Below are 23,385 nucleotides of genomic sequence, written 5' to 3' on the forward strand. Positions count from 1 at the left end.
CAGAGAAGTTTTCATAGAAAGTCTAAAAGTGGTATTTTACCCTTTCAAGTTGGGGAAGGAGATCTTTTTATTAGCTTTTGGGCTTTGATTAAGTAACCTTGGAACAATCTTATGGAAATTATATTCAATAGCCAACTTAAACGAGAGCTTACTTGCAAGAGAGCTAAATCTTGTGGTCATAATCTTGTGCTGTGTGTATCATCCTGGGAGGCCTTCCAAAGGAATCATCATCCCCAGCATTCTCTTTGGCATTTCTGTTTAGCATCATCATTTTCTGTGATACACCACACAAGAAGGAAGATCAGTGATCGATTTCTGTGGTGAAACTTTTTAAAAAATCCCTTTAAGGTCTGGCCCCAGTCCAGCATTCTCTTTCCTGTTGTTCCCTTCTGTACTAAGGTCATATATCTAAAATTTGAATAGGCCATGTTTTCTGTGTCTGTGCTTCTGCACATGCTGTTCCCTCTGAATAACATTCTCATACTTTTTCAACAAGGAAATTTCTTCCATCCCTTAAACACAATTCAGATGTCTCTGTGGGATTCTACACCCCCATTCTAGTACAGGATAGGATATTATGTTTTTATATGACAGTCTCTAACAAACTACGTTGTTCAAAGGTACGAATTTATCTGCGTCTTTTACATAGTAGTAGGTATCATATTAGTTGAGTTGTGTGTTGAGTAAATGAAAGAGGAGAATAATAAGAATAGAAAGAATGTGTCCTGCTGTTTCCTTTTGGTGGAACTTTAACGAACTGGACTTCTAAACCTCTGCCACTCCGGGGTTAGTTTTAGTAGAGGCTTCATAGAAAATGTTGATACCTAATTTGGAAAAGGAAAAGATGAAAAATTAGGGTTGGAAGTTTGTAGAGGTAAGTGGTAGCCAAGCAGCTTGTTGGGTTTGCATGGGGAAATTAGATATCTTGGTGTACATTTTATCCTAATAGTCTTTCTTTTGTCATCATAAAATAGTTTTTGGATAGGCTGTTTATGTTTTTCCAAAATGCCCCCACTGCCTTCTTTGACATAGAGTCAAGGTTTTCTGTTGGTCTTAGAAAAGAAAGTTCACTTATATGTTAATTATGTGAAATTTCAAATAACAGCTGTTTTTTCCATAACGTGATGATGCAAATTCCCAGGTGAGCATATTGGGTTTGGTGTGTCACATTTCAGACCACTTATAGAATCAATCATTTGACACTTAGTCCCAGCAGGGATTTTGCTGATTTTAGCTAATCTCTGCCTTTGTACCTTTCTCTTCATTGCAGCTCTGAAACCCAGAATTGATTTTTATTTCTAGAATTGCATCCATCATTGGCAATGTGTTTAAATACCAGTGGTATCAAAATAAAACAAAAAAAGGGCTTAATCACAAATAGTTGAGTAGTGCTGGTTGAAAGCACTTTCCTAAATCCTATCCACAGTAAAATAATGTGGTTTTCCCTCCGCCTGGTCTTGTTAGTTAAGAAAAAATGTGCCAGGATTATTCCAAAAAGCCAGCTGATAAATTCACACTTGCCCTTCTTTCATATTCTTCCTACCCCACCCCCAAGAAAATTTTGGAGACAAGCCCTTTGTTATTGTGATGCGAAAGGAGTTTCTCCCCAATTTCTGGTGGCAGGTTAGTGCAAAGGTCAGAAATAGCCAGTATCACACTGGCTGAAGAGAACTGTGGGTCACTGCGTTCAGGTGCTGCTGACACTTGCTCTTGCAGTCCCTGAATAGAAGAAAGAACTGACAACTAAGAGGCATTCCCCTGAGGCAGAAATCTTGTTTTAATGTGCACATTGCATACTGGTAAACTTTCTGGAAAAGAAAAAGACACTCATAATGCATCTCTGTCTTGTGTTGGCAAAGAATCTGGTATTGTTTGGAGCTATTTTTCTGGAGGGTATTGTGAGAAGCCATCATAAGTTTATCTTGAAACCGTTTAAATGTTTGAAGCTCTGCATGAGTTAAGAAGAATTTTGCTGCACCTTCTTTCTCGCCATATTTTCTGAAAGGAGGGACTAAGCCAATCTGTGTTTTGTGCTGCCTATTGATTCTTCCCACCTTTTATTACTCGTTTCAGAAAGATTTCCGAGTACAGGAACTCCCACTGGCTCGTATTAAGAAGATTATGAAACTGGACGAAGATGTGAAGGTGAATTCACATTCATTTTTATTATTTATATTGAAAATAAAGTGATTGGTAGATTATTGCTCATTTCTCTAGGGCTCAACGTTTAAACAAAAATGAAAATATTGTTGCTTTATGTAGTTCCTGGTAAAATTGTTAAGCGAGCTGAAATTGAACAGTTTTAATTGTCATATTATATGATGCTTCTCTGAAAATTAGGGATATCTTCTTTCTAGATTTTGAAAAGATGCCAAGTGCTTTTCAGTCACCCAGTTCTTTTCACCATGTAATGTAAACATGTATCATCAAATCAATAGGACAGTGTCATCTTTTTAACATCTTATTACAATCCCTAGTTTGTTGATAGGAACTCTAAGAAGTATTTGATAATGATATTGCATCTGTGAGTTGTTTTACATGAATTATACTTGGGAGAGAATTTACTCGACGGTGGCTATTTCTGTATTTCTGTATTGGGGTTCACCTCCACTGTAACAGGAAATGAGCAACTCTCTCTCCTTAACCACTCAAAATTAATAGTCTTTTGTATTTGTATAGAAAACTAACAGTTCACAGCAGTTTTCCCTTCCGTTAGCTTCCTTCTTCCTCATAGTAACCTTGTGAGATTTGGTAGGATAAAAATTATTAGTTTCATTTTATATAAGTATGGAAATAGAGAAAAGAGGTTAAAAGTGACTCACTCACCTAGCGTAGGAAAACCAAACTCCCAGTTTTCATCTCCTGCTTCCTCAACTGCAGAGCCCTTCCCATGGCTCTATTCTGTAAACACCACCTAACTAAGGGTTCAGAGCCTCGTTTGACCAACAGCTTACATTACTGGAGCCCTGTGTGAGGTGCTCTTACATATATCATCTCATTGGATTCCCACAAGAACACTGGAAGGTTATCCTCTTTTGCAGTATATAAAAAATAATGCCCAAAAGGATGGGCAGCCTGAGATTTTACCTAAATCCATTGGTTCTTGAACTCATTCCCCACTTTGTCTCTTCATGGATTAGGACCTAAACCTTGTACTACTTACTGGCTTTATGGCCATGGGCAAGGCACTTTACCTTTCCTAAATCATAGTTTCTCTAAAAGGCTATTATGAGAGTAAGAAAGTGCATGATAGGTGCTATACAGTTAAGTATTCTTTCTTTCTCTTTCCTTCTATCTGCTACCTGCTTTGTCCCTACTCATGGATTTATTTTACCTTGGAATTTCCTGAGGCTACCACATTCTCATTTTCCAATCCCTGCCCCATAATCCAATGGCAGAACAGAAACAAACTGACTGGTTTGAATGATTTGCTGGTGATTGACAGGGAGGGCCTATGTCTGTTGCAGATGATCAGTGCAGAAGCCCCTGTGCTCTTTGCCAAGGCAGCCCAAATTTTTATCACAGAGTTGACTCTTCGAGCCTGGATTCACACAGAGGATAACAAGCGCCGGACTCTACAGGTAATCTTGTATATTTACGTTGGGAAAATTGGACAAGCAGTTGCCTTTGTGTGCTTCTCTTGCATGTCTTTGGACCAGAGATTATTCTTCCTTAGGCCTCTGTAAAGCCGATGTGTGTAATTGGCTTCTTCCTCTACTGTTGGGAGGCAGCCATACCTAATAGCCATGTTAGTATTTTCCCCACCAAGAATCTTATTTTCCAACTCTTCCATGGTTTTCACAGCACAGTGACTGAACTCTTCAGTTGGTGATCCCTCACTATAAACAGAAGCTATGGTGATATTTATCTCTTTTCAGATAGATAAACAATTTCTGGTTAGAAGTCTTGAGAGACTCCAGGAAAGGACAGTCCCGGGAGGACTCACTCAGTCTCACTAACCTCATTAGCTTTTTTGTTCCTTGTCTGCTTTCCTTGGACTACTTTCCCCATTTTTTTTTTGTTTGTTTTTATTTTAATCCAGCAAATCAATATTTATATTATATGAAGACCCCTTGGTCACTGGCTGAAGAGGCCCTCCCCTGAATAACCAGGCCCCAGCTCTTGGAGGAAAGGTTTCCCAGAAGAGGAAGGGTATGACAGATTTAAGAAAGGGGTAGTACTTTAACAACAAAGCCAAGAAAGTTAATTATGTTTTCTTCTCTTATTTCCCTTTACCTCCAAAATTGAAAGAACATGGATTTATTTACGTATTCTACAAATATTTATTGAACACTCACAGTATGCCAAGTACTATTTTAGGCCCTGGGGATTAATATGCAAAACAGACAAAAATCTTCCTTCCTCTCCACTGGCCCCTGCCCTGGGAAGCCTACATTCTAGTACAGCTAGACTTTCAGTGAAGGAGAACTTACTTTATGCTGCTTCGAAGATCTAGAGAGATCCAATTAAAGCTACCTTCAAGATCAATTCAGATTAAAAAATAAAATGGACAAAATATGTGAATATTTAAAAAAGAATATGTCCAAATGACCAATGAGCATATGAAAAGGTACATAACATTATTTGTCATCTAGGAAATTAAAACGAGTGCTCGCTTCATTAGCATATATACTAAAATTGGAACGATACAGAGAAGATTAGCATGGCCCCTGCACGTGGATGACACGCAAATTTGTGAAGCATTCCATTAAAAAATAAATAAATAAAACGACGATGAGATAGTGGTTTATACCCAGTAGAATGGCTAAAATTGAAGGGGAAAAAAAACTGACAGTACCAATTGTTGGCAAGGAAATGGAGCAACCGAAACTCATATACTGCTGGTCAGAATGTAAAGTGGTGCACTCACTTGGAAGACTATATGGCACTTTCTGGTAAAGTTAAACATATCCTCACTCTGACCCAGCCATTCCAATTCTAGTCATACAACCAGAAGTGTGGACATTCTTTTTTTTTTTAAGCACTTACAACACCTGGTATTCCTAGGTGGTCTCCCATCTAACTACTAACCAGGCCCAACCCTGCTTAGCTTCTGAGGTAAGACAAGATCGAGCACCTTAAGGGTGGCATGGCCATAGACTGTGGACATTCTCGTATAAGAATGTTCATATCAACCTTATTTATAATAGCCAAAACCTGGAAACAACTCAAGTATCCATTAAGATAGGAATATACAAAAAAATTGATATATTTATAAAATGGATTGCTAAACAGTAAAAAGAAAAAAAACCTATTGATTCACACAATAACATGGATGAATCTCAAAAATATTATGTTAAGCAAAAGAAACCAGAGAAAAAAATTACATAACACATGATACCATATACCGTCACCATCTATGGTGATAAAATAAGAATTGTGGTTCCCTGGGGGAGGTGGGGAATGGTGGTAATTGACTGGAAAGGGATGGAAGGAAGCTTTTCGTATTCTTTTCTGGGTGATAGCTTCCTGGGTATATATTTATTAAAATTCTTCAAGCTGTGTACTTAAAATTTCTGTATTTTACTGAATATGAGTAATAATTGAGGAAAATATTTGCATTAAAAAGACCAATTTAAGTGTATGTTTCTAAAATACTGTAGAACACTTTGGTATACATTTAGAGGTGATTATTATTTCTTTTTTCCTACTCATTCCATCCTTAGATGAATCATTTAGATAGCTTGAGTAGGTGACATCATCAAGAATGTGATACTATATCATACTAATCTTAAATGAGTCCTGGCAGCCTTAAAATGTTCCCTGCTTTAATAGGATGGGTTTATTATCAAGCTCGTGGTTGGCAAGAAGGGTAGACGTAGTTTTGCATTTCAGTGGCTTGGGGCCATCACAGACAAGGGAAGGAAAAAACAAAAGTTCTGTCCCCTCCTATTTTTTCTGATGAGTCACCTTCTTTCAAGATAAGATATATAGAGGTTGCTAAGGACTTCTGTTAGTGGGTTGACCTTCCCAACATTTTTTTCAGAAAAAATTTAAATATAAACAAAGTTTATAGTGAACACCTATATACCCACCACCTGGATCCTGCCATTAACATTTTACTTGTTTTATCCCTATATTTATCTGTTTCTCTGTTCATCACGTTATCTATTTTTAAATCAATTTCAAAGTTTACTATTTCCTAAATACTTGAACATGCATATCATTCACTAGAATTCACTCTTTTTTTCCTGTTATTTTCTTTTTCTTTGAAATTTTTATATAGTGAAGTACCTATATCTTAAGTATACATAGTATGTTGGTGATTAGTTTTTAAAAAGTCCTTTAAATTTTTAAAGAAAGGGACTGTCACTCTTGAACCTTCCACAGCAGACCTTGGTTTCAGTATCATTAGTCAGCTGCTCACCCTGCTTCTATCCTAGTAACTTCAGACTTTTTGTGTTCATATCACATTAAACAAGAGTTAAACCATGGATTTAACATTGCAATTTTAAATTCCAAAATAAAAATTATAGCCTTGTGGAAGCTAAGATATAGATCAATGACTAGGATATATTGCAAAAAGTTATTGAAAGATTTTAGCTAGAAGATTCAAAATAGATTATAACTGCTTAACCAAAGAGGGAAAATATTATTTCAGGCCTTAAAAAGGTTATAATAGCAAATGGTAGCCTAACCTAGGTAACCACAGAATGACCAGAAACCTGCTAATTGAGATTTCTAGGTTAGTACAAATTTAGCTGGATGATAATTTAACAATTATGGGGAGGACCTTGGGGCAGGATCCAGCAATAGCAGTAGTAGTTGGAGGCTCAAACATATGATTTGTGGAGCATGAGCTATAGGTAGCTCTTTTTTTGTCAATTTTGTCAATGTCTTTACAGCAAGTGTGATCGTTTGAAGTTTATTAGAGTTCGGCTGTGCTTATTTCAGCTATAGACTTGTCCATGGCTATTAGGTTTAGCTGAGAAATCATCATCTTGTAACTTAGAGGGTATAAAGCTGGGTGAACTAGTTTCTCCCCAGGCTAATTTTTCACCTAACTTTTCTTTGTTACAGAGGAATGATATCGCCATGGCAATTACAAAATTTGATCAGTTTGACTTTCTCATCGATATTGTTCCAAGAGATGAACTGAAACCTCCAAAACGTCAGGTGAGTTGGGAAGGCATTGTTGCTTCTGCTAACTGAAGAACACCTTGCATATAGGTGTCAGATAATGCTCCTCTTTGTCTCTCAACACAAATCATTTGCTGTTCCTTTTGCTTCTTCTTCTGTAGACCAGATCCATCCTTAACATCTTCTGTTACTCATTTATGGATACTTTTAACTCAGTGCCGCTGAGGTAGTATTTCAGTGAAAATAGACAAAATGAAAATTAAAGACTTCAGTTATAAACAGTGAAGGGAAAGCTCATTTCAAGGTCTCCTAGGGAGTCTATCAGAGTTCTTAATCTGGGATGGAGAACATTCCCAGCAAGTGACAGATTTTAGATTTGTAAGAAACAGCCTATATGCACAGTGTTATTGGTGTTAGTGGACTTTGGTTTTCTGTTACTCAGTTGTGGTTCTCTATATAGTGCCCAGGCTCGACCTCCACACCAGATGAATCAGAACCTGTGAGGGAGAGGCCCAAACATCAGCACTTTAAAGCTCCCCAGATGCTTTCAGTGTGCAACCAAATTTGAGAACCACCGCTTGAACTGTTTTCTGCACAATCACAAGAAGGAACCTGAATGTCTGTCTCCCCTTTCCTCCCTTCTGTGGGCCCCTCTCCAAAAGTCACACTGATTATTTTGTCAGCATCATGGGTGCATAAAGCTCTTAATTGCAATTGTAATAGACCCCTATCCTGTATAGCTCATTGTTTCAGGCACACAGATTGCGTGGCTAACTAGGTGTAGTAGTAGAGACACTTGAGGAATAGTGGCAGTCTCGCAGGAGCAAAGCTGCTTGCTTTGTTAATAAAATTTTAAGTGTTTTTAATGAATTATTTCATAGTATATTATCCTTAGAAACAGAGTCATTCAGTGACTCTCATGTTGTCTCATATTAATAACCAGTCAGAAAGTATAGGAGATACGGACATCTCAAAGGACATTTGTAATTCTGACCCTGCCTGGGGCCTTTGGGTTAGCAAGCCCCTCTGTCAACTCCTTACTAGAGTAGGGAGCCTCACTGCGTCTCCGTTCTTTCTGGGCAGTCTTTGCTACTGTAAACATCCTTGACTGGAAGCTGTAAGGTGTTCAGAGGAGCTTTCAGTCGGATGTTTACAGCGGCAGGCTGCCACGGTCGTCCCCGGCTGCGCATCACCTTTGAAACATTGCAGGTTTGTGCCCCTGGGCTCAGTTCCTCCTCTTAGTGTTGTGCTTCCCTCCTTTCTGAGAAGTCACTACAACAAGAATTCAGACCACTTCTCTTTCTTCAAAACAAATGGTACAACACACGTGCTCTCCTTGTTGGAATTTGTTTCATGAGACCCCTTTAAAAACAAGGTAGTAAAATCTAACAAAATCAGGCCTTGCTCATGCTCCTTGCACTAACTCTTACTTGCTCTCTGTGGGCTGCCTGCTGAACCAACTGGCTGGAGAGAAGGATCATGTCCTGTCCCACCCTCCAGAGTCCTCAGTGTTTGGCTCTCTCAGGGTGTCAGACAGCTCCTTGTTCCATCCTAGCCTGACTCAAAATGCTAGGATCCATCTCTTTTTAAAGTGTGTCGAGCTGAAACAGCTCCTTGCCGCCCAGATTCAGCTCTTTGTAGGTGTTTAAGCCATTGATTGGCATCCTATTCAGGACAGCTGCTGCCTGGCCTTTGAAAGGTTGAGATTGCTGAAAGCTGGCCTGAAATTCTAAGATAGCACTTTTAATTCTCTGTAGACATGAATTTTTCCCAGGCTCCAAATTGGCTGGCACCTCCTTAAGTCCTTTAAAAGCGCCTACTCTCCAAAATTCACCATTTCTGAAGGAGGCAGCAGTTCAGTCTTGCTACTGAAGTGAATATACTTTTTTCCAGTTTGGGGCTGGCTGTACAGAGCTGTAGTGATGGCCCTAGGAGGTGATGCTGCTCGTTTTCAGGTAGTGTTTGTCAATTTCCACTTTGGAACACACTCCAAGAGCAAGCCCTCTGGTTGGAGAGGCCACTGGTAAAGCTGGGCAAGTCCCCTATTCTGGATTGATCTAGTCATTCAGAGATTGTTCCAGCACTTGGGGTGATGTTCCACTGCTAGGGAAAAGAACGAGCCAGAAATATTGAGTTGTGGATCTAAGGCCCTTGACTTCTGAGAGATGCTTGGAAATTTTTCTAGTTCTTCAGGGAAGCAAGTAAAGACAATTTGAAAGCAGAAGGTAGTTGAGATCTGACTTCTACCCCACTAAAGCTATGAGTTGAAAGTTCCTGCCCATTAAAATATCATTTTCTTTTCACCCATCTCTTTAAACCAAGCATAATCATTCCCTTGCTATCCTGACCTCCATTGGCCGAATGAGTCTTCAGAATGCTGAAGAACTTAGCTATGCCTCCTTCCATTCTAGTGATTTGAGAATAGTCATGCCCTGTCCTCACAACACAGACCTAGGGGCCTCCACTTAATGGAGTTTTCTAGAAACTGCCTGGTTCATAAACAAGAGACTATAGTTGGCAGCATAGGAAAAGTTCTTTACCTGCTCTCACAGCTTCTGGCAAGAGGTATTTTGGCTTCTGAATGGGGTATTTAAAGGGTTTCCTTTTTGTCTGGCATAAAGACCATATTCACTTGCAGGTCAGCTACAGTCAAGGATAACTGGAGGCAGAACAATCACAGGCGAGGGCTAAGAAATGCCACTGTCTCCCTGCTCACTGACCTCTCAGTCCTCTGGGGGTGGTCTCAGTCCTCTGTACCTTCTCATCACCCAGGAACCTTGTCAAGTTATGTCTGGACTCTAGTGATTGATGATTTTTTATAAAGTGGGATGGGAGATATCAGTGGAAAATATTTTGAACGCATTTCAAGAGCTTTGAAGAGAGAAGTCGGCCTCTATTTCTTGGCTAAGGAGGGTATCAGTATTTTATCCCTGTCATTGCGAAGATCTAGTTGACAGGGCTGACTTTGATTTATAATGGTAAGAAGTTGGAGTTGAAATGGAGGTGACGTCATCACAGTTAAGTTCTGGAAACTGAGACCTAGATGAAAATGGAAGGGGAGCTCCTCTTCTGCCTCAGCACGATCACATTTAGGGTGCAGACTGTTTGGGTATGAAGCGCAGAATACAGTAACCTAGAAGGCAGTTCATGTTTGAGGACTAGCTTGGAAACCCTGCGTGTTACAAGTGTCCACCTAGGCTGTGTGGATGGCCATCCAGGAGTCTTGTCATGCAGAGACCCAAGTTCCTCAAAAGCTAGATATCAGTAGTCCTAGTTTTAGTATCCTGGGCCCCCAGTCACCGGGCAAGGAAACAAATACCCAGCCTTGTTCTGCAGGCGACATGAGCTGCTCCCTGCACTGTGACCACAAAATCCTAAAGGTAGCAAAGAGAGTTTAGGGATTCTATTGATAATAGCTGGTTGCGTTCAAGAGACATTGTCCTACTAGCAACTTGAGTTTAAAAAAGAGTATAGGCTTATCTCGGAGATAATCGCAGGTTCGGTTCCAGGCCACCACAGTGAATACAGGCATTCTTGGGAGATATTACAGGTTCGGTTCTAGGCCACCATAATAAAGTATCTCGGTAAAGCGAGTTGTAACCTTTTTGCTGGTGGAGGGTCTTGCGTTGAGTTTATAAAAAAAATGTAACACCTGTGAAGTACAATAAAGTGTAATAAATGAGGTAAGCCTGTACTTTCCCACCTGTAACTGTCTGGCTCTAAAATCCGTCATTCAGCAAGCAGTTATTGAGTGCCTACAAAGTAATGTATGGTAGGAATAATGAGCAAGGTTTTGCCCTCATAGCATTTTCATTCTAGCAGGGAAAACAGTGAATTTGACAGACAAGGACAAAAAAGTGTAATGACGAAAGGACTGTGGAAGCACAGGTTAGGGCACCTAACTTAATGATGGGATATGGTCAGTACTGACTTTGTAAATGTCCGATTTACTTTGGGGAGCTTTGAAGGAGTCTACAAGTTCTGTATATCTTGAAGTGTCTTTTCATCTTTTCTTGAACCTGGCAAATTTAGGACAAAATAAGGAAGTGAGTAAATTTAATATTTTTGCTCAGCTGGCCCAAGTTGTTGTATGTTTCTGTTGTTTTTGTTGTCTCAGGCAGGGGCACCGTGTGTCACAGGGCCCTCCGGAACAGATGCCGATCTCTGTTGGTGGTCAGGGGCTGACCAACCCTGGACCCTCAGGCTGTAACCATGCTGTAGTGTGTGTAAACATCCTACACTCTCAGCTGTGAGCTCAAGGTGGCTGGGAGAGGGTTGTTTACTCCTTCTGCCATGGAAAACGTCAGCTGAAGAAGGAAGCCTCTTCACCCTGCAGATCGGACAGAATACGACCTCCCTAGTCAGCCAAGGCAGCACCCCAGCGGAGAGCTGTTCTTCAGGCCCCCTGGGTTGCGCTTCTGTGGCTAAGTACAACCAGAACCAGTTGTGACACTGGACAGATGTGGCTCTCAGTGACCACAGAGCTCTCAATACGCTGTGAAAAACTGGGCATTTGCCTACTGGTGCTCTCAGTTTTAACATTTAATTCTGAAATTTCAACCCAGGAAAAGCCCTATGTCCCTTTTCCCTGCTCTGTCCCTTCTGAGGTGGTGGGAACAAAATAAGGAGAGTGCTCCTTATTTGGGAGATTGGGAGCTGGCCTGTGAGCATAACGTTTGGGTAGTATCTTCCAGTGCTCACAATTAGCACTGTTCTCAGATCATAGGCCTTGACAGCATTTACTGACAAGCACTGCTGGTGCATGGTTTTTAGTTACGGTAATTATTTGCCCATTTGCAACTCATCACACAATGGGTGATTACTCTGTACTTCAGAAAATTGGCTGTATGTTTTGTGAAGCCTATAGAATCTGTTATTTTTAGTTTGATTTAGGACAACTGGTCTCTTCGAATTCCACTTTCCCTTGGCTTCAAATGTGGAGAGCTCAGCATTCAGCAGGCAACTGCATAGAGCCCATTTGGGGGAAGAATGGAAATTCACTCTGGCGGCTGCTGAGTCAGTTCTTTTCCTCTTACCTGCCTTTCCTTCTACCCCACAGGAGGAGGTACGCCAGTCTGTGACTCCTGCCGAGCCCGTCCAGTACTACTTCACGCTGGCTCAGCAGCCCACCGCCGTCCAAGTCCAGGGGCAGCAGCAAGGCCAGCAGACCACCAGCTCCACAACCACCATCCAGCCTGGGCAGATCATCATTGCACAGCCTCAGCAAGGCCAGGTCTGTGAACTGTAGCAGTATCACCCCAGCAAGATAATACCTCTTAGGTTTGGAATAGTGAAAGCTTGACTAAGGCAGAGAGACACTCAGGTCATTACTATAGAGTACTGGATTTGAAAGTCTGGAAACCTGTGCTTTCCCCCAGATTCAGCCACCAAGGTCACGTGTCATCCTAATTTCTCTGGGCCCTGGTTTCCTCATGGGGCAAATGAGGAAAGTACAGTGGACAGGATGTTCTCCAGGATCCCTGTGAGCTAAAAAATTTTAGAAAGGAAAAAAGTCTGTATAATGCCCCCACAAAGAGTAGTGGCATCTCTGTAGAAGGTATTTTAAGGGAACTACAATTGTCGTAAGACCAGTAACATCCATGTTTGCTGGAGATCATGAGAGGTAGCAGAGAACTCTGTTCTCTGAGCCCTAAATTTATTTATTTATTCATCAAACATTGATCTTCTCTGTAGATAAAATCCTCTGCTATGTGTTGGGGAGACAAGCATGACTAAAATAGTCCCTGTTTTTAAGAATTCACAGTCTAGTTGGGGCTATAAGATTATACCACCTCGTAGGACATGTAAGATATTCTTAGGATTGTGTGGAGAGTGTTATGGGAGCACATCAAAAGAGGTACTTAACATAGATGTGAGGGAGGTGGTACAAGAGGATGTCTGAGAAGGTTTCCTGAAGGGACTAATATGAGTCTTAGAAGGAATAATGGAAATAAATCAGAGAGGAGAAGGAGGCTTTCCCAGTAGAGGGCTCAGCATAAGCAAAGTCTTGGAAGTGCGAAACAGTGCAAGGAGTAGTGAGATAGTACAGTCAGCATAGGGAAGCATCCAGGCAAGTCTGAAAAGATAGGCAGAGGACATGTCTTAGATAGCCTTATGTATTCTAGTATGGAACTGGGTTTGCCTAGAAGAAAGAAAAATTGGGGTGGAGATAGATTTAAATATTAATTATAACTTTAGGATCTATTCCCTGCTCATTTTTTTTATACAGATTACAGAAATTTATTGAATGCTTGGTCTTTGCCAGACACCATGCTAGGCAAGAGGGGTTCAAAGATAATTGTAGCCCAGGCTGCCTCAAGGAGTTCATTGCACTGTGATGCCTAAGGGACCTTCTTTGGTTCTTGCTTATGCTTCTGCAATGGTGAGAGCTTTACTTGCCAAAGGCTTTAACCTTTTCCAGAGTGAACTTCAAGGGAGTCTGCCAAGAGCTGGGTCTGATTTGTTGATCATCCTAAGAAGCTCATGGCTGTTGTGCCCCAACCACAGGGCACACACCATACATGATTTGACAACTGCCGTGCTAACATAAGCCCTCATTTTCTTGAAATGATTTAGAAATACTTTGGAAATTCTCTCAGGAAAATTTAGTGGATAGAATACAGTGATGAGTTGGCAGTATCCATTTTTTTTTTTTTTTTTTTTGGCAGTGAGAATTTCATCTGTCTACTTCTTTGCATCTCAGACTTGCTCAGATTGGAGCTGATAAGGCTTGTGAGGATGGTGAATTGGTCTCTCCCAACATCTTACAGCTGTTGTTTCAGTGTCTTGCTGGTTCAGGGTAGCCTTGTGCTATGTGACACCTCCCTGGACCTCTGTAGTAATGGCTATTTCAAATTGAGTTCAGATATCCTTTACAGGACAGAATACAGATTAAAGTTGGAAGGAAGGCATATTTTGGTAAAGTGAATCCTGTGTTTTCTGTCATGAAATTAGAAACTTTTATTCTTGGAGGTTTGGGGAATATGCTGAGTTGAAAATCATGGTGTAAGAACAGATGTTTCCTGTTGTCCTAACTCACTACATATATGTATTTTTACATAGGTCCCTGTCATCTTTCCCCTACTCTCTTACAGTTTGTAGTAATTTCTCTTTACCTTGTAGTCCCTTGAATCTCATATGTAGTTCCCAGAACACACATCCTTCCCTTGTAACTTCAGATGCTTAATAGACCTACCTATACAATCAGAATGTAAGAGCATTAAAATAGCAGTATTGATTGAAGCCCATGATTCATTGAGAATCCCAGAGTCCTCTTACTGAAGAATGGAAAGATAGCCAAATAGGGGGTTTGGGGGTATGAGTATAGTTTAAATGGCTCTACCTTCCTCTTACCACTCCCCAGTACCACTCCCTACCACTCACCATCACCACCACTCACAGCTCTCCACGCACCTCCCTTCCTCCCCCACCCCGCCAGATGAGCAAGATATGCTATAAAGGTTACATCTAGGGCTGAAGTTTTGAGATTTGAGAAAATGACTCACCTTTCTGACAGGTCATCTTTTTTTAATTAAAAAAAAATTTGGGGGGGGTGGTTTGGGGTGACAGGTCAAGTCACTCAAAAACATTAAGTTTCGTAGGGCTACAGTCCACTAAGTGTGTGTAAGAGACACAGAATCTGCCAAGTCGTATACGTTTGGACAGAAATTTCTTACATCTGAGATTCCTGTTTCTAGAAAGTTAAAATTCTTGCTTTATTAAGTTCTGTTACTTAGGGGTAGCCTCAATTAAGATCCAGATCTTAACAGTGTCCGTCATCCACAGTGTGTTAACCCGTTCACCTCTCCCATGGGAAGCTGTGCTGTGATCCAGAGCAGCCAGCTTGCCAGTGTGGGCTGGAGTCGCTCTGTTGCCCGAATGGGGCGAAAACCAGTGTGTACACTATTTCTTTCCAATGTCCTGCAAGCCTAAGGGGGAGCCCAGAATCCTGAATTTAGTAAATTCATTCTGACCCCATTTTCCGTTTAGTTTGCCCTCCAAATTCACCTGCTCCAGACTTGATTTTGGCCATTTTTCAAGTGAACTGTCCGTGATTGCTTTCTATTCTTTTGGACTACATGTGCTTCACTGTCTTTGAAGTGGCTGTGCAAACGCAACATTTGAAGCATAGAGATGTTTAGGGCCTAGGCAAATATTCTGTACTATGAGCCTAAAAATCTGGCTTTCCCATCTTTTATTTTGGAGAGTAACTTTGGCAGTATTCTAACTTTAAAGGACTCCGTAGGTAGAATATTATTTTTAGTGTTGAGATGAGTTCAGGCATTCATGGAGAGGGTTTGCTCCTAGTCATCACTCATTATTAACCGCTTGGTAAGCTGACTGACTCTGAGCCATACCTCAGTCAGCTTTCTCATGACTTTTCTTTCTAGAGCACACCAGTTACCATGCAGGTTGGAGAAGGTCAGCAGGTACAGATTGTCCAGGCCCAGCCACAGGGTCAAGGCCAGCAGGCCCAGAGCAGCACTGGACAGACCATGCAGGTGATGCAGCAGATCATCACAAACACAGGAGAGATCCAGCAGATCCCGGTAAGCCCTGTCCTGCCTCAAGGTCTGCATGGCACTGTGCTCAACATTATAACAGGAAATGCTTAAAGATTTTTATACCTTAATACACACGCACATACAAAATGTGTATATGTGTGTGTGTATAAATTTTGGGTGTGGATATATGTAACACACACATACGTGTATTCATTCTTTTTTTTAACCTTTATTCCTTCTACTCCAGACCACAACTTGCTTCACTGCCTATCACTGCTTTCCCTTAACCCAGGTTCAGGTTCACCACCATGGGGCAGCTCCTCTTGATTTCTCCTCACTTTGCCTACACAAAGAAATCATTGTAACCACTATTCCATGCCAAGGCCCAAAGGCCCTGTGAGGCAGTCCTGTCTTTTGATTAGCAGAGAATAAGATGGAGGTATATAGGGAAGGCCATAAATACACTTGTTGCATATTCATGAGTCAGTTCCCAGTGGAGCCTGCAGCAAAGTGTATTTTTGGCTTTCATTTAACTTATCCATTCCTTCACTGTGGACTGCTGTTTCCTGTGTGCTTGAGGGATTTCATTTCTCAGATTTGTTGGCTTTTTTACGTGTGCTTATTCTTTTGTAAAAAATGCTCTGTTGTAACACTTGCCATCTATACATGGGTCATCTTGCCACCAAAAATGTGGAAAGTAAGTGACAAGGAGCAGCCCTATTTTCTGCCTCTTGGCTATCCTATTGTAAATGAAATGTAGGCAGATAGAGAAATTTACTTGGACTTTATTAATCACTTTCTCTTTGAAAAAAGCTAAAAAATTATCCTCAACTCTGTTTTTGAAACAGTTTTTTATTAAGTTAACAGAGTAATAGGCTAAGAGAAAGCTTAGGAAAGTAGAGTGTGTGCGTGCATCTTTATGTGTGTGTCTCTGTATGTCTGTCTCTCTCTCTCTCTCACACACACACACTATATCAATTCCATGTACCTTTGAGCCACCAACCCAAAGGCCTCTTTCTTAAATGGTTTTCATTTATGTGAAGGCACCAAAACAAGTTCATTTAAGCCAGAGAAGAGTTTGCACTTTGCAGTAGCTTTAACTCTAGTGTTTTCAATCCTCTAAGGCAGAGCTTTAGCACAGAAGATTTGTTGTAGAATTCAGGACCTTGACTTCACTGTTCTCAGATACCTTCTGCAGGAGTCTGCATTTCTGAACTCATCAGAAAGCTTGTGATAGAGATGACCTTCAGAAAGGAAACTTTGCTTCTTTTTTGAAAGCCCAAGGAGTAGTCTTATTTGTTCTGCACTGACATTAAAAAAGCTTCGTGGCTCCCCACACCTATCCTTGTGGTAGAGGACTGAGGGAAGAGTATCACCAAATGTCTAAACCGAAGCCTAAAAGAAGAGCTTCTTGCTTCTAAGAACTGCTTAGAACTGTTTGGCTCACAGCTTTTCAGTCACATTTGAGTTTCTGCAGAGAGCTTTTTCCAGCTGGGAAATGGACGATTGCTATGGCCATCAGTACACCTCTCCCCATTCCTGGGACAAGGCATTAGTCTTGTATCCCATGTGCCTTGGCTAGAGTTCTGGTGACTCCTGGAACCACATATCATCAGTCTCAGCAAATGAGGTCTCCCAAGCCTCCATCCAGCTACCTTCATCCCCACAAGCATCTTATGTTGTTGCCTAGAAGCTGGTTCATGGGATCGAGTGGGGAGTTGAGGCTTGGCAGCAGCTTTCCAACAGCTCCTCTTGGCATATTCTCAGGAATTAAATGAATGCAGGTCACAATATCGAGCCCTATCTGCTTTGAACCAGATTCTTAACAGGTTTAGATTTTGTATCTCTCCAACTTGCCTTAAGTGGACAATTCTGGAATGGTCTACCAAGGACTTCAGGATTAGTCTTTCTTGGTTCCAATCCTGTTAGAGGCTGGCAGTTTTAGAGAAGCAGTTCGGTTTAACACTGCACACAGGCATGAAGCTTCCTCCTATCAACCTCTTCCTCATGGAAGTAAAAACCCCTACAATGACATTAGCTCTTGAAGGCATGGGGAACGTTTGCGCCAGAACAAAGAGGTATGACTTGCCTGTTCGCCTCAAGAAGCTCACCCTTGCAATAAAGGCAGTCTGGGTGGCCAGGGAGGGTGGCCTATGGGCCCATCTGCTGACCTCCTAGAACCTCTTTCATCCCCCAGATCCCGGGTGTGAATGCCTACAATCCTCCTTTGCTAACTGTTTTCTCTGCTGAGCTACAGTTCCTCTTGCATTGTAACTGCCTTGGTCCTTTCTTCATCCCCATGCACTAAAACTTTCACGGTATACCGGAGCATTAAGAGCTTCAGTTAAGGCTTTTAGCACACAATTAAATGCAGCATGTGGTATTATTGTGTTATCTGAGACTTAATCTTAAGCATGAGGGACTCTCAGGGCATTTTTGTAGCTTTGGTTTCCCATGATGGGGTTTTCTGTGAAGATTTTATTGATTCAGCTTCCTCTTGGGAGGTGTTTGGCCAGAAGCTAGTGCTGAACACCAAGGATCCTAAAAGTTCCACAGACCTCCCCATTGGTCCTGGCTCTTGGGGACAGCGATAGTAAAGCAGGCCAGCTTTTTCTTCCAAGACGTGCAGCTTGGAGTTGGGCAGTACCGGGGCTATGGTGCAGGGTGATGGCCATCTGCTTTGGGCTCTTGGCAAATGCTGGAACTCTTCTGTGTTAGATCAGCATTTCCAGGAACTGGGGTGAAGCATGTGTGGAAATGGAGGGGAGAAGGGCCTACACTGAAGGTACAGCATCTAATAAATGTCAGACAGCCTGACTGCCTAAACTGAGCAAAGAGCTAAGAGCCAGCAGATTTCGAGGTTGCAGCCATGCTGTTCTCACATATGTGACAAGATCCTCTGGGAATTTTTTCCAAAGTCCATTCAGGGAACATATCCTCTTTTGTGCTGTGTGACTTTCAGGGTGAGGATATTATGGTTTTGCTTGTGTTGATCTCTGTTAAAAAGAAACTTTTTATGGTAGGCTTCTTTGGAGGGCTTGTTGGGGTCGGAGACAGTCGCCGTCTCAGGTCATGAACAGTTTGCCCATCTAAGGTCATACTCAATCTCCTGTGGTCTGTTTGTCTCTGCCCCTGCCCTAGGTGCAGCTGAATGCCGGCCAGCTGCAGTATATTCGCTTAGCCCAGCCTGTATCAGGCACCCAAGTTGTCCAGGGACAGATCCAGACACTTGCCACCAATGCTCAACAGGTATGTGCCCCAGAGATGCGGAGCTTGGGTTCGAGTTGGGGACCAGCAGGAGCTGGCTTCTGGCTGCAAAGGAATGCTCAGCACACAGCTCTTTTGCCCCTTTATCCTTCAGCAAGAGCCACCTCTATACCCTGCACATCTATTCTGCATCCCAAGGGACAAGGTGGGGGTTTTTGATGTATTGTATACAAAGTGCATCTCTTACCATCAAGTTTTTAAGCGACAGAGATGCACGGCAGAGAGGTCTCAAGGATACTTGAAGAAAGCCTGATGTACATGTACGCATGCCTGACCAGAGGGAACATTTTGACAAACTGCCTCATTGTCAGGCTAAGTTTCCATCTTTAAACCTGAAGAGCTTTTCTGGCACCTCTAGTGCCCTTTGGAAAGCGTACTTAGATTTTATTCCCACCATGCATTTCTAACCAGAGATTGCCTCCCCGCCATCTCCTCTCATACCCTAGTATATTGACGGCTGTGAGCCACAGGTACTGAGGGGGCTGCCTCCCTGGGCTTGGGGATTGGGGAAGTTATGCATGATTTGCAGGGGATGGGGGATGCTGATCAAGGGGAGGCATTGTTAATGGATTCTTTTGCCTCAGACCCAAAAAAGGCAGCGATCGTTTAAGAGCTGGACCTGTCTGGCCCAGTTGCATTTCTGGTGATGTATCTATTGACAGTGGTGACAGGGCTGAGTTTATAGAGCAGGTCTCCAAAGATCTCATTTGGGAAAATATGAGGAATGCGCCAAAAGCAAGGCTTCCAAGTTCCCTAGAGTCTTTGGGATCATTAAAGGCTCATGTAAGGACTTGGGCTTTACCCTAATTTCCTTGGGGCTCACTGGACATGGAATAAGATCTCAAGACTGGTCACACCCTTGGGCACCCCTCTCTTTTTTAAAAAAAGATTCTAACCTGAGATCCAAAATTTCTATGGCATGGAGTGGGAGGAAATGAGAAGATAGAGGTTTTGGTTTCCCAGAGGTCAGTTTTAGCACCAGAAACTAAAGCCAGAAAGTGGAGAGAGTTGGGTATACAGAAGAGGAGGAGGAGAACCAAGAAGAAGGCACGTGAGGGCAGTCAGAGTCTATATAACAACAGATTATGATTGTGACAGCTGGTACTTAGGTGCTCAGTAAATGTTTGTTGAATGAATGCTGAATAAATAATATGTAAATGAAACTTTCTTCTCAGTGGATATGTTGAGCAGTTCTGCTGGCCACAGGGCACAGTTAACTTCATCTGCGAGGAATATTTTTCATTTATGTCAGGGTCATTCCTTTATTCTGCAGACATTTATTGAGCGCTTACTTTGCACTGGGCGGTATAAAGACAAAACTTAGCCTCTGCCCTCAAGCAGCCTTTAGACTGGTAGTAGGAGAAAGACCCAAAACAAGGAACAATAGTAAGAAACTTATGTGAAACCCTTTTACACCTGTCCCCTTCTTGCTCCTCCTTGGTAGGCCTGACGGGTGGTTTTTGGCCGTTGCGAAGACACTCGAGAGGTTGGCTGTAATGATTCCAGGAGATGGCACACAGAAGACATTACTAGTCAAATGTTCCATAGATGCACATTTACACAAGCTGCTTCAGTCTTCTTTCTAGTCTGCTGAGCTGTTTCCAACAGCTTGCATCATACAATGCAATTCTGCATATCAGTTAATTTATTTTAAAATCCACACATAATATTTCAGGCGCATGTGATAAATGTTTTCCTTGCTTACCCTCCTCCTCCTCACCCAGAGGGCTACACGTGACTACTATCGGAAAAAGTACTTCATAGGTTTGCCACAAGGGCTTCGAGGGCCAAGGCCACCTGCTTGCCAGGGTGTTTCATATGTCCGTCAGATAATCTGGGTGATATGGGTTTGGTTTGGAACCCACCTTTCAAGAATGAAGGGACCACTCACCACTTTGCCCAGTGTTTTACAGTCTGCCTTCACTGGCTGAAAGACCCTTAGGGTTTCTGCCTAAACCATAAATGTCGTGCCTCACTCATATCAGCACCTAGGAGCTCAGTGTTTTGTTTGATTTGAGCCTCAGGCCCTGGAAAGACTTTGGGAGGCGGGAAGTGGGCAGCCATTAAGAGAGGTGGTTGTAGAAGTGTGTTACGTGCTCCAGGGTCCTCTGTGTGGTGCTAAGTCCGAGTAGCCTTCAGTGCTAGGGAATGGGGAGGGACCCTTGCTTTCCTGCTACATGTCAAGCCCCTGTTCTGTGCCAGGCCTCATTCTGGGCTCTTTATATGCATTGTCTCATTTGCTCTTCATGACCCTCTCCTGGGAGGTGGGCTGGTGGACCAGACCCTACAGCTGACCTGCCTGTTCTGCCATCTCGATTCCTACAGATCACACAGACAGAGGTCCAGCAAGGACAGCAGCAGTTCAGCCAGTTCACAGATGGACAGGTAGGACAGCCAGCCTGGACGGGGGCAGAGAGTGAGGAGTTGGGAGGGTTAGTGAATGACATCCATGGGTTTGGATGGTTAGGGCCACTGTCTCATCTTCTGTTAAAAACAGGTGTCCAGAAATTGTTAAAACAAGTACAATCTTTAAATCAGGGTGCCTGTCCTTTACATTTAGACTTGTGGGAGCTGAACATAATCTTAGACATTATATAGCCCAAGCCCCCATTTTACAGATGAGTAAATGGAGCCCTAGAGCAGGGAAGTTCCTTGTCACTCAGCTGTTAATTGCAGAACCAGGACTAGAATGCAGGCCTCCTATTTCCTCTCTAGGGCTAGTTTTACTCAAAGCTCTGTTGCTTTTTAATAGTATGGATTAGTTAAAATGCAGAGAACATGTGACCTCTCAGTATCTCTCAGTGCTTGGAATTCAGTAATTCTAAACCCATGCGAGGAAAGAATCTTCCCTTTCCCCTTGTACTGTGGTCCCAGTCACCCCTGAGGATGTGATAGAATGACACGCCCAAGCTCATGTTCTCTGCTGTCCAGAAGGGAGAGGAGCTGCGTCACCCACCTCTGGCTTCTGCTGGCACCAGGGGCTAGGCTCACATGCCAGGGCTCCTGTGGCAGAGGGTCGTGGCTTTTGGTTTCTTTTGAAGAACGCTTGAGAAACCAAACCTTCCATAGTAGCTATGTGAGCATCTTCTTCACCCCGTCACGGGTCTTTGCTGCAGGAAGTGTGTAATCCCAGGCAACCTCCACAGCAGGGCCCACGTAGAACTACAGGTTCGGGGTAACCTCCACCTGAGTCAGATATTCTGAGGAAAGAAGGAGAGGGCAATCCTACTGCCCCTGCCAGTGAGGATTACTGAGAGTTGGGGAAATGCTGACTTCCAAGCTGCTGGTACAGTGGTTCGAATTGCTTGTGTTTGTCACAGAGGAACAGCGTGCAGCAAGCTCGAGGCTCTGAGCTAACGGGAGAGGCAGAGCCCAGAGAAGTGAAAGCCACAGGAAATGCAACTCCCTGCTCCTCTTCCCCGCCCATTGCACACACACCCTCACACCGTGCTGGTGCCTCCTGTGTCTGCTGTTCCCACCCCCAGCAGAGCTCTACATCCCCTCCTCCCTCCGACACCTTGCAGTGGGTGGTGGTTGAGGTATCTGGGGCCCCCAACCAACTTGAGGCCCATAGGGAGCTGCATGCCCCTCTCCCAGGGGTGACCTCACTCTCTCCTCTCCACCCCTCGCAGCAGCTCTACCAGATCCAGCAAGTCACCATGCCTGCCGGCCAAGACCTCGCCCAACCCATGTTCATCCAGTCAGCCAACCAGCCCTCCGACGGGCAGGCCCCCCAGGTGACCGGAGACTGAGGGCTTGAGCTGGCAAGGCCAAGGACACCCAACACAATTTTTGCCATAAAGCTCCAGGCAGTGGGCAAAGCGTCCCTCCCCAGAGGACCCGGCCGACCTGAATGCCTCCCGCAGGCTAGGACACTGGTGCACTACTACGCCTCATGCCTGGGGGCCAAGATTCTCCAAAAGAAGGATGCAATATTTTTTATTTCCTTTTCCACTTTTTCTTCTCCAAGGAATCAGTATTTCAGTACGCTGAGCTGTGTGTCCAATGCTATGAAATGAAAATATTAAATAACATATTTATGGCATTTTCTTGAAGAGTGTGGTTGAAGATTTTTTGGGGGGTGGGGGAGGTTCAGGTTCTTACCACCACTTCTTTTTAGGAGCAAATCTTCTCACAGGTGTATATTATCTCCTGACTCTTAGAACAGCTGATGCCCCCAGGATTTGCCAACCTGTACCGCCCTCAGATTACATTAGGTGAATGCTCATTTTTTTTTTTTTTTTCATTATTGGTCCTCTCCCCTTGTCCCTGCTCCTGCCCCAGGACTTTGTGTATTTGCATCCAGAGACCATGGAGACATTCCTTGACTTAAGAGAACTCATTCACCATGGGGAGTGGATGGTTTCATTCTCAAATCCTACTCTCCCAGGGACCCAAGGAGACTAGAACTTTGTGCATTTACTTCTCACCCCATTTTTTATTTTATTTTTTAAATGCATTCCAACTTGTGCTAGTCTCCTGTGCTGCATGGACTTCAAACTGCATGATATGCAATAAATCTCATTTTAGATAA

General features: G+C 42.8%; 1 protein-coding gene and 1 non-coding gene across 14 annotated transcripts in view; both read left to right on the forward strand.

Annotated features, from left to right (window-relative positions):
* The window catches only part of NFYC (nuclear transcription factor Y subunit gamma), a 58,281-nt gene extending 34,896 nt beyond the window's left edge, over nt 1-23,385 (forward strand). For 7 of the 13 annotated variants that reach the window (XM_036232516.1, XM_036232510.1, XM_036232519.1 and 4 more), the window contains 8 exons: nt 2,074-2,145; nt 3,468-3,581; nt 7,021-7,116; nt 12,140-12,313; nt 15,471-15,629; nt 18,726-18,833; nt 21,177-21,236; nt 22,172-23,385. In XM_036232516.1, coding sequence (XP_036088409.1) covers nt 2,074-2,145; nt 3,468-3,581; nt 7,021-7,116; nt 12,140-12,313; nt 15,471-15,629; nt 18,726-18,833; nt 21,177-21,236; nt 22,172-22,603 — 1,215 coding nt within the window. In that variant the 3' untranslated portion in view covers nt 22,604-23,385. The other 6 variants (XM_016140039.2, XM_016140037.2, XM_016140040.2 and 3 more) reach the window with 4 other exon arrangements.
* LOC118606404 lies at nt 4,609-4,715 on the forward strand. The gene has a single exon (XR_004952360.1). It is a non-coding gene; the product is annotated as a U6 spliceosomal RNA (small nuclear RNA).

Source organism: Rousettus aegyptiacus, unplaced genomic scaffold (assembly GCF_014176215.1).
Source record: "Rousettus aegyptiacus isolate mRouAeg1 unplaced genomic scaffold, mRouAeg1.p scaffold_m13_p_1, whole genome shotgun sequence".
Taxonomy (NCBI): domain Eukaryota; kingdom Metazoa; phylum Chordata; class Mammalia; order Chiroptera; family Pteropodidae; genus Rousettus; species Rousettus aegyptiacus.